General features: G+C 34.1%; 1 protein-coding gene across 2 annotated transcripts; it reads left to right on the forward strand.

The window, feature by feature from the left end:
• Positions 1–442: 442 nt before the first annotated feature.
• Positions 443–3,222, forward strand: LOC111917319 (WAT1-related protein At4g19185). Of its 2 annotated transcripts, none has more exons than XM_023913020.3 (7): positions 443–1,043; positions 1,447–1,509; positions 1,599–1,715; positions 1,841–2,123; positions 2,229–2,384; positions 2,634–2,785; positions 2,868–3,222. In XM_023913020.3, the coding sequence occupies exons 1-7, from the start codon at positions 832–834 to the stop codon at positions 3,043–3,045; spliced, it is 1,161 nt and encodes a 386-aa protein (XP_023768788.1). In that variant the 5' UTR covers positions 443–831; the 3' UTR covers positions 3,046–3,222. The 2 variants fall into 2 exon arrangements, with proteins under 2 accessions (XP_023768788.1, XP_023768789.1); XM_023913021.3 differs by having other exon boundaries at positions 968–1,043; positions 1,846–2,123.
• The last annotated feature ends 7,789 nt before the right edge of the window (positions 3,223–11,011 follow it).

The raw sequence follows: 11,011 nt of genomic DNA on the forward strand, positions 1-11,011 counted from the left end.
TCATTAGAGCAGTGGGTATAGACAGAGAATTGAGAGTCTTATTATAACATGTCATAATATTGTTAAAAACAAATCAACATCATCTTAGCCTCATGTTATACAAAACCGAAAAAGCTATTGGCTCTCTCTCTCTCTCTTATAAAATATAACTTTCTCTTCATGTTATAAGACAATAATGTTGTGTTGGCCTGTGGCAAAGTTTGGGTGTTATACCACCCCACCCATAGTGACATAGTGACATAGTGACGGGACAGGGACCAAAATATTAAAACAAACCTATATCTAGTGATAAAAGGTCAGAAACAAGAGGTTATGGACTAAATATGCATATTTATGAACTGATGTTATGACAATTTTTTATGATTGATACTGTTTCTACTTATGACATTAGGACCCCTGGAAGTTTTATGACTTGACAAACCCATTGTTTAACGGGGAGATTAAATTCTTTTCGCTGTTTGTTCCTGGCGTTAACCCTTCGGGATTTGCGTTTCCCAAATTGCACTAACCACCAGCTGCAAAAACTCCAAAATTGTTGTTTAACCCTAAAATTACAAAGATCCCCAATTTCAACAAAGATCATTTCCTTTTAAAATCTGTTGATATTTTCTAAGAAAATCTCACTTATTTCCCTTCAGATTGAAGATCGATCGAAATACCTTCTCCACCAAACTGGCATTCATCCCATAAAATCGAGGAGAACCCAATCCTAATCGATCGGAATCGAATCTTTAGATACAAATTTGGTTGTGTATAAATATTACACATATAGAGATCATTTCAGTCTACAATCCGAGACAAATTTTGAAATTTTGTTAGGCAGCGGTGGTAATGGTGATGGCGATAGGCGGCAGCGGTGGTGTTGCCGGCGGAGAAGCCCGGAGGGCACATGCAGCGATGACAATGGTGCAACTTTTCGCCGGAGGATCGCATGTGATCACAAAAGTAGCCCTGAATTTTGGAGTTAGCCGGCTTGTTTTCTGCGTTTATCGTGACGTCCTTGCTCTCCTAATCCTCGCCCCCATCGCCTACTTTCGCGAAAAGTTAGTCAACCTCTCCTAGATCTTAATTTTTTAATCAGACAGCGAATGCCTGTTTGTTTTGTTGTCAAGATTTGTGTTATCAATGTGCTCTTTTAAGTCAGGGATCATATGATCTTAGATAACGGTTTCATAAAAATGAGATTACTAAACAATTGTTGCTTTAAACCCTAAAAAAGTGGTTCAATTTTGTATTCTTGGTGTAGATCCTTTTATTCCCCCCCCAAAAAACCTGCAATTAAGGATATTGATTTGTTACATTTTGGGGAAATTCTTTGTTCCAATCCACCATTGCCGACTTATAACATTCTAATTATCATTTGCCTGTAAAGAACATTTGTATACGGTATACCAACTGCAAAATCCAACAAAACTAAAGCTGTGGTTCTTATTTGTTATCTTGTAGGAGAACCAGACCTCCTATAACCAGGCGTTTCCTCCTCTCATTTTTCTTTCTTGGGTTAACAGGGTAACTTTACAATCTCTATATCTCTCCAATACTCCATTTTTTTTTAATCTTTCTCATGAAAATATTGTTTCTTTTTAAACCTTGAATAGGATATTTGGAAACCAGCTTTTGTTTCTCTATGGACTTGGCTACACAACTCCAACATATGCTGCAGCTGTACAACCTTCAATTCCTGTGTTCACATTTATATTCGCCACAATTATGGGGTCAGTTGAACACCACACTCTTTTTCACCTTGATGTTAAACAAACTGTATAGATGCATATAAATATACACACACATATATATCTATCTATTTCTTGGAGTCCATATGAAGTGGTTTTACATGCAGTACAGAAACAGTGAATATACTAAGAACTGAAGGTCAGGCAAAAGTCGGAGGCACATTTGTATGCGTATGTGGAGCCATTTTCATGGTTATGTTCAGAGGACCTGTCATATTTGGGTACTCAGAAAATGACCTGTCACATAATGAAATCAGTGCAAAGGGTCAACCAGAGCCAGCTGGATGGTTATTGTCTATTTTTATTGGTCTTGGGTTTGACAACTGGCATCTTGGTGTCCTATGCTTAATTGGGAACTGCATGTGCATGGCAGCCTTTCTAGCCATTCAGGTATTCATTCATTCCTTGGTGTATTGGATTTTTAATACATCATTTTTTTTTCTTCTTTAAATGCTTATGAAGTTGGATTTTGTTTAATGAAAAATGAAAATTCAGGCTCCAGTATTGGCTAGGTATCCTGCAAGCTTATCTGTTACAGCATATTCGTATCTTTTTGGTGTTATGTTTCTTGTATCAACAGCATTCTTCATGAACAATGAGTCCACAGATTGGAGTTTGACTGAATCTGAATTTTGGGCAGTGCTTTATGCTGTAAGTATCTTTCTTTATTCATTTTTTTTTTTTTCTTTTTAGGACACTATACTTAAAAAAATCTAGCCAATTATATCAGTGAAAATTGCTTTGCATATGGATATTCTATAATTGGGTAGAATTTTCAAATTAATAGGAAAAAATCAAAGTAGGAGGCTATAAAAAACAAATCAACAAAAGTACATTCCTATTTCTTGCATTTCTTGCATTCAACACTTTTGCAAGCATTAATTATTCGATTTCTTTCAGGGAACCATTTCATCTGCATTAAATTATGGACTTTTGACCTGGTCAAACAAAATCCTGGGACCCGCTTTAGTTGCTCTTTACAATCCACTCCAACCTGCTGCATCCGCCTTTTTATCAAGACTTTTTCTCGGAAGCCCAATTTACATGGGCAGGTCTGTTAATCATCATTATTATCTTTGATCAATTAATTAATTTTCTTGTATGTATTTTGACTTTTTTATTGTATAAAAACAGCATTGTAGGGGGATTATTGATTATATCAGGGCTTTATTTGGTGACATGGGCAACTTATCGTGAAAAACAACAGGCAGCTTCTGGAGGTCGCCATGTTAATAAGCCATCTGAGTCACCATTGATAAATCACATTTTTGCGGGCCCACCACCTCCTTTGTTACCAAAGATTGTGGATTAAATCTTGAGGTGCAAAATCATGGTTTTTTTTTTTATTAGTAGGAAAGAAGAAAGAAAAGAAATACTTGAGTAGAATTTTTTATCTTAGGATTTTATACAGATTGATGAACGGGATGCATATGCGCCAACGCTAACTATATATTATTTCTTTGATTCTAAGGATTTGGTACTTTGGTTATATTACATTGGGCACATGAAATTTGACATTTTGAATTTAGGTCCGTTATTTTAATTGGTTCAATGGTTGTTTCTTTTTTACTTGATGAGCTTAATGGATTAAGTTTTTAATCTGTATAATTATACATTTTTACTTCATCTGGACATCATGATGTAATGGGTTAAGCAAAAAAACCTAGCTTAATGTGTTAAAACACTAACCTTTTATCTTTGTTTTTCTTCCCTTTTCTTCCCATGTTCTCTCATTTTAATATAATATTGTGAAATTTGTTTTTGGAGTTTAATGCGTTAAATGGTCTCACCCAAAAGGCTTATTTAGTCTAGAAAGTAAATAGGCTTTATGTATGTATGAAACACTTTATAGTTTATCCAATAGACAACATTATTCGTTCGGCCCTTTTACCTATAGATAACTTAAGTGAGGAAAAAAAGAAAATTGGTTATGTATCCAGATTTCGCACCTTGTTTCTTGATGTTAAGATCTGATTTTCAATTTTAGAGAAAATGCATTTAATGACTTAAAAATAAATGCTCTTTGAATGTGCATCTCTATTTAAGACGTTTAATTCTTATGTAAATTTGTACTTAATGATGATCTTCAATTCTTATTGTTTGCCATTTTGACGTTTTCTTTAGTTTTAATACGTTTGTATACTAAGGTTTGAGTATCTTGTTATTTTACAAGAAGTCTAGTAGAATGGAACTTGTATAAAAATAGAACAAAGGTGGATGATTATGGAATCTACTCTGAGCTGCAAAACATTTAAAGAGCGTGTGTATCTAAAGTTATGTGAAGGTATTCACATTGAATAACAATATCAGTTGAACCTAACTGAAAAGTCATACAATCTAGGATAACCTAATTTTAACGGCATGTCACCAAAGCACAAGTCTTCTCAGATTAAAGTTTGAGAGCCATCCCCCACTTTCCTTCTACAAAAGAAGGCAAATCCACACCTCTACTTCGAAGGTGTAATAACCTTAGACCAAAGATCATGTTTGTCTGACATATCTAGACATTTCCCTTTCTTCCAAATCCGCTCCCAAGAAGAAATTATTTTGAATAGACTCCAACCTTCTACAACATATTTGTCTGACATATCTACAACATTTCTTGCATATATATAACTGTAAATATGTTCATAGGGATTTAAATTTCATATTCACTAAAACACACGTCTATAAATACAAATTTATGATCGAAAAAGTTAATACTTACAGTGTTGGTTTCAGAAGTCGAGTGTAGACAACATACGTGAACAAAAATAAAAGTGAGTGTAGAGGGAGTAAATTCAACCAAAAAGTTATAAATGCACTTTAGAACCACAACAAATCTTTCAACATTTTCTTTGAAAAAAACACTTTACAACCACAACAAATTTCGCTATACATCTAAAATATATGAAAGATACGTAATTTTCAAGTAAACATAATTAAAAGAAATATTTGCATGTATTGTCTCGGAATAAGTTTTTGTTGTAATACTCGTTAATCAATAAATTTATTTTTCAATCAATTTTAATATTGAAAAATTAGTTAATTTCATGTTTATAATTGAAAATAAAATCTTTTTGAGACGGAAGTAAATCGTTTTTAATATATTTTACTAGGATGTTATTGGATGGATATATGATGGCAACATGCATAATGTGAACTTAAACATTAATTAAGTAAAAATGCGAAATTTAAATAATTGGTCATATTCTTTATTCTATAGCATTTACATTTAAATTTTAGAAGGGTCCCTATGGTTTAGCGAATATCACAATTTTGTTCCAAGTTTTTGATTTGTACAAATTACGTCCCCTAGTTTCCGGTTTTTGTAATGTTGCTCCACCTCCGTTAAATCTAATTGACGGTTAGGTTTCACTTGTGAGAGAGAAGAGAAGATTTGAAAGTATTGTTGGTGGCATCAATATGGAATGATGTCCAAAAATTAAGAACACCATAATCTAATGAATTCATATCTCCATTTTTGTAACTCAAAAAACAAGCCACGTTCTTGGTCAGTTTGAATATATCTTATATATACCATGAACATCATAGTGTATATATCATTGCATGCATAATAATTCTTTTAGTTCTTCATAGTTCATCCAATTGAATACTTGATTACAATGTTCGATGGAACCTGTTTGGCAAATGTCATGTACTACCAAATCAAGTAATCAACAACACAAATGTGAAATTCAGTGTAACACATTGAATTCAGAAGACCTAGAATGGAAAGAAAACCTCAAGATGAGGAAGTGACTTGTTGAGTAGATGGGTGACTCGACGAGTCGGAGCGTGATTTTGGTCGCGGGTTAAGTGACCCACTCGACGAGTCAGAGGACTGACTCGGCGAGTTGGTCAGGTTTTGGGAAAACCCTAAATCGGGAGTTGGTGCTATATTTAAGCATCTTATTCTCATTCTATCAGCCTCATTTATAGCCTCCATTGTCCAGAACCTGTCCCACGAAACCCTAGTGTTCTCTTTGAGTGTGTGAGCCTTATTGAAGGGTTTAGAGTGTTCTTGAAGTCTAGAAGAAGAAGGAGGAGGTTGAAGGTCCAAGAAAAAGGTTGTAGATCCAGGAAGTTTGCTTCTTCATCTTCATTTTCTGGTAATCAAGTTCTCACCTTGACTTCTATTTTAATAGATCTCTTTATGTCCCTTTTTATGGAGTTTATGGTCCAAGGAGGATGTCTTGTGGGATTTGGACATCTCCAAGCTAGATCCTTCCAGATTTAGAGGTGTTCAGAGTAGTAGAGGCATAAAGGTGGAAGCTTTATGCCATTATACCTCTCCATGCAAAGTTTAAGTGGTTATTATGGCCTTTTGAGCAAAAAGGGCCATGTAAAAGTGCAAAGGTAGCAGTTTTGTGTGATATCCCGACCCTAGGAGGCCAGATCTGGGTCTTGGATGCCTTGAGCTTGTCTGAAATCGTCTGAATAGTGTTGGACATAGAGAGACTCGGCGAGTCAGTCGTGGGACTCGGCGAGTCAGACCAGTTCTTGCCCCAAAACCCTTCTGTTAAGGGAATGAGTGAGCTTGGAAAGGGACTCAGTCGGCCCGTGTCCATAATGGTCATGAAGTTCATCGTACTCGACGAGTTCAAGGAAGAACTCGACGGGTCTAAGGTAATCTCCTTAGTTATGAAGATGGACTCGACGAGTTGTTCATACAACTCGGCGAGTCACAGACTACACACATTTATATGTGGATGATGAACTCGACGAGTTCAAGGATAAACTTGGCGAGTCAGATGAAGTTGGTCCCGATTGTGTGATTGAAGGAGAACCCGTCGAGTTATTGCTAGACTCAACGAGTGGATTCGGGGTTGTATGGGGTTGGAGGAGTATGGACTCGACGAGTTAGTAGACTAACTCGGCAAGTCAGGTCAACTGGATGTTGACTTTAACCATTGACTTTGACCAAGTTTGACTAGGGTTGACTTTTGGATTATTATGGTCTAAATGTTGATTGGGTATTGATAGTTCGGGAAGCCGAAGGGTCAACAGTTCAGAAGTGTTGGTTAGCAGTCAGAAGTGTTCAGCGAATCTTCGGCAGTGTGAGGTGAGTCTCCTCACTGTTTGTATGGGTCTACGGCCACATTGCCGACCCCTTTAGTTTATGTATGATAGGAAGAACCGGGGGTTAGCCCTAGGCATTATGCATGAAAGACCAGGAGACGGCTCCTAGCACACAATGTGTTATTATGTATGGCAGGAAGACTCGGGGGTTAGCCTTAGGCAATATGTATAAAAAAACCAGGAGGTGGCTCCTGGTGCATTGTATGCTATTATGTATGAAAGACCAGGAGGTAGTTCCTGACGCACTATATGCTATTATGTATGAAAGACTAGGAGGTGGCTCCTGGCACACTATATGTGGAGTAGCCTAGTAGAGTATTATGTATAGTTGTCTTTGTGATGCTTGCATGGAAGACCAGGGGGTGGCCCTTGGCACTTGTCTGTAAGACCTAGGGAGTGGCCCCAGGCTTGACCAAGAAGACCACGTGTGGCTTGTGGCATAACAGCAAGACTATGTTTGGCACATAGCACCTTACTTGATTATGGATATGTTTGTTATGTATGGCTAATGGTTATGTATGGCATGTATGGATCAGTTGGTATGTATGGTATGTGGTATCTGGGGAACTCACTAAGCTTCGTGCTTACGGTTTTTATCTATTGTTTCAAGTACTAAGGTTTTTCCAAGGAAGGAGCTCGGGGCGATCGCAACGCATCACACACGTTTTCCGTACTAGATGATCTTTGGGATTTAAAACTCTGATAATTGTTATATTAAGAATGTTGTTAAATGCTTGAGCAAAATTTATTAAACGGTTTTTAATTAATCAAAAACAAAATTTTGGTCTTGAATTTTGGGATGTTACATTCAGCTTCACATACAACCACTGATTCACACTCACCAAGAATCACCCTCCTTGTATTATATGGATTCCTCAAACAAGTTAACAAGGTAACAATATCTTGTTGTGTCCCCAAATATTAAGAAAATCATCGGAATATGAAAAATCACAACTTTAGAGAACAATTGTGTAAGAATCAATGTCCATTTTGAATTCAGAATGTGTTTATATGTTTTCATACTTATTAGAGTTCTCTACAATGTGAAAATTCTTATGAATTATGAAGTTGAAATTCGGCTATTCAAACCTAGGAATTCAAAATTTGTAAGTATTTCTTCGAAACATATATACACAGAACTATGAATTACCACTAAAGTTAACTTACCTTGGTGAGAATAGGGTAATTTTGTGTGAAAATCTATCTCGATTAAATAAGCCATTAACATCTTCCCGTTGGTCGAGCTTTAAAATCTATAAAACCAACTCAGAAATGGGTTAATCCGTTTGAAACATGGTACCTTGAACCTGCAATTGGTAGTCAGCTTAGAAATGGGGTTTGTGATTTATATATAATAAATAGCTGCAAATTTGGTCAAGGTAAAATGGTCAAAAAAAAAAAGTTTAACTTAGGTTCAGTTAGACTTAACGACAAACTTAATGACAAGTTGACCAAATTTGCAAAAATTAAAAACTATGAAGTCGAAATTGATACAAATTAAAAACTTAAACTAAAATCATGATATTTACTAAACTACAAGGACTACTTTTGAAATTTAATCTAGCATTTATCTCTAAACTTAATGATTGGGTAAGGACAATACATGGGATGATGGAATAACATCCCATCCATTGTTTTGGTACCAATTGGCCACATGCCATAATGCGATATGTTTACTCACCTATCAATTATGTCAACATACATGAAGTCATTCTCTATTATGATAATGACATGAGGTGTGCAACATGCTAATCCCTCCTTATATTAAACTATTTGTGTAAGTATTATATCTTTTATATAATTAGGATCGTAAATTTGGATATATGAAAAAATTAGGTATATGCTATAGTTAGATCTATAATTAAGTGTAGAAGGCTATATTATTGTATCCACACAGATACTTTATTGATAATGTTTCATAATAGTATAAAGAATAAAGAATATTTGCATATAGCTTATAATGTTATATAGCCAAATAAATCCATATGTTTTTGGTGTTGGGTGAAGGAGTACGATTATGATTGTTATGGAATAAATTATGAAATTAGATCTCAACTGATTTTAAACATAAATTTAATTATAGGCATACGATATTAGTTGTGGGAATCTGTACAGCTTTATTCTTGAGATTTTGTACATATGATTCTTTACAGGAGGCTATTAACATGGTAATGTGATTGTAATCCCACATTCAATGAAGAGAAAATTATTGAAAAGCAAGTGGGTGTCTTAAAAGTATAAGGATATCCACCTTTATTTTTTTTAATGCTATTTGGAGTATATTCCATACTGTAGATTAAATGTTAATCTTGATAATCATTTTTAAATTTGTTTAATCTAGTCAATAACGTTTGAAAACGATAAAAAAATTCAAAGAGTTTAATCTGAAGTAATATTATTCTTATTCCGATTAGATACAATGAAGCTCTGAAACATTTGTCATGTATGCAAGTGTCGATCCTGTTAGTTTTGAAGAAGCTCTGAAACATGAGCAATGGAAAAAAAAAACTATGAAAGTATGAATGATTGAATAGAATAATAGAATAGTAGAAAGGAATGGCACATGGAATCTCATGGACTTACCGGAATGAGCGAAGACTACTGGAGTGATATGGGTTTATAAGACTAAGTTCGATTAAAATGGAGAGGTGGTTTAATATATACAAGGACATGCATGCTTCGTATGATAGAGTATGCTCAACAGTCAACAACATGGAATCGATTATACATATGTATTTGCACATACAACACAGAGACAATTCATTGTGTTATAGCACTTTCAGCTCTTAAAGGATGTATGGTCTATCATTTGAAAGTGGGTCAGGGTTTTACGTGGTAATTTATATTTATGCAACAACCATTTGGTTTTGTGAAAAAGAGAAACGAATAGAAGGTCTATATGCTAAAAAATCATTTTATGGCTAAAGCAAGCATTGCATGCTTTGTAAATAGGTTTTAAAAAGTGTGAATATACATATACTTTGATCATTAAAACATAATATGAAGGCGTGGTATTAATCATAAGTGTGTACATTGATGACTTCAACCCCATCCAGAGGATGAGCGATAGGGGCAACCGTCTAGAGCCCATATTTTAAAGGGGTCCAAATTTTTTTATGAAAATTGTTATATTTAGAAGATAGTACAAATAATTTTCTTTTAATTATTGATTTATTATAAAAAAAAACTTGATGATATTTGTGTTTTTTAAGGGCCCATTTTTTTCTTTCGTCTTGGGCCCACAATATGTTTGGAACGGCCCTAGATGACTTGATCCTTGCAAGTAATGATGATTTAAAGATTTCAAAAGTTCCATGAAGTGTGAGTTTGATATGACATAGCTCGTAAATAAGAGGTGTGGGAGAAGTGAACTTTCTACCATATCTTACCAAGACGAGTACCGTTGAATTAGTGCATCGCAATAAGAAACCATTCAAGTTATATATATATATATATATATATATATATATATATATATATATATATATATATATATATATATATATATATATATATATATATATATATATATATATATATATATATATATATTTCAAGGACTTATAGGAGTTTTCTAAACACAAATATAAACTAAATGCTTGGAACATTTAGTTTAAAGGATTATGTGTTTGTTTAGTAGTTTGCTAATAATTTCCATATTATCACAATGCATTATTTTTGTTAATTTAGTAGTTTGTTTAGTAGTTTATTATGAAGTTATATTTTGTAGTTACTTGCATATTCAAATCAAATAACTAAAGGAACCCAATAGTCACATCTTTAGATATTCAATAAATAGTTTAGTCCAAATCTTTTAACTTATAATGCCAATAAAGTTGTGATGTTGTTATTATATAATAAATTTGTAGTCATGTTCAATTAAATATATTACAAATTTGTATGTTTGAAATTGTGATATTCTTTGCAAAAAAATTTGTTAGTTTATCATATATATAATTTCGATATAGTTCTATAAGTCGCTATATATGTTAGAGTTCTTATTTTCTCGAGATAATTTTGGACTCCGCATATAAAATCTAACATATCATATCCCTTTTTATCTTTATCAAACATATGTCTCTCAGAGGAGTTAGAATATCTCACATCTAACATCCCATGTCCATTTCTATCCTTATCGAACATTTGTCTCTCAGTGAAGTGTTAGTATATCTCATATCAGTGTGATACAGTCCTATAAATTGTGAGTATCGTCTATC

This window comes from Lactuca sativa, chromosome 3 (assembly GCF_002870075.4).
Source record: "Lactuca sativa cultivar Salinas chromosome 3, Lsat_Salinas_v11, whole genome shotgun sequence".
NCBI classification, from domain to species: domain Eukaryota; kingdom Viridiplantae; phylum Streptophyta; class Magnoliopsida; order Asterales; family Asteraceae; genus Lactuca; species Lactuca sativa.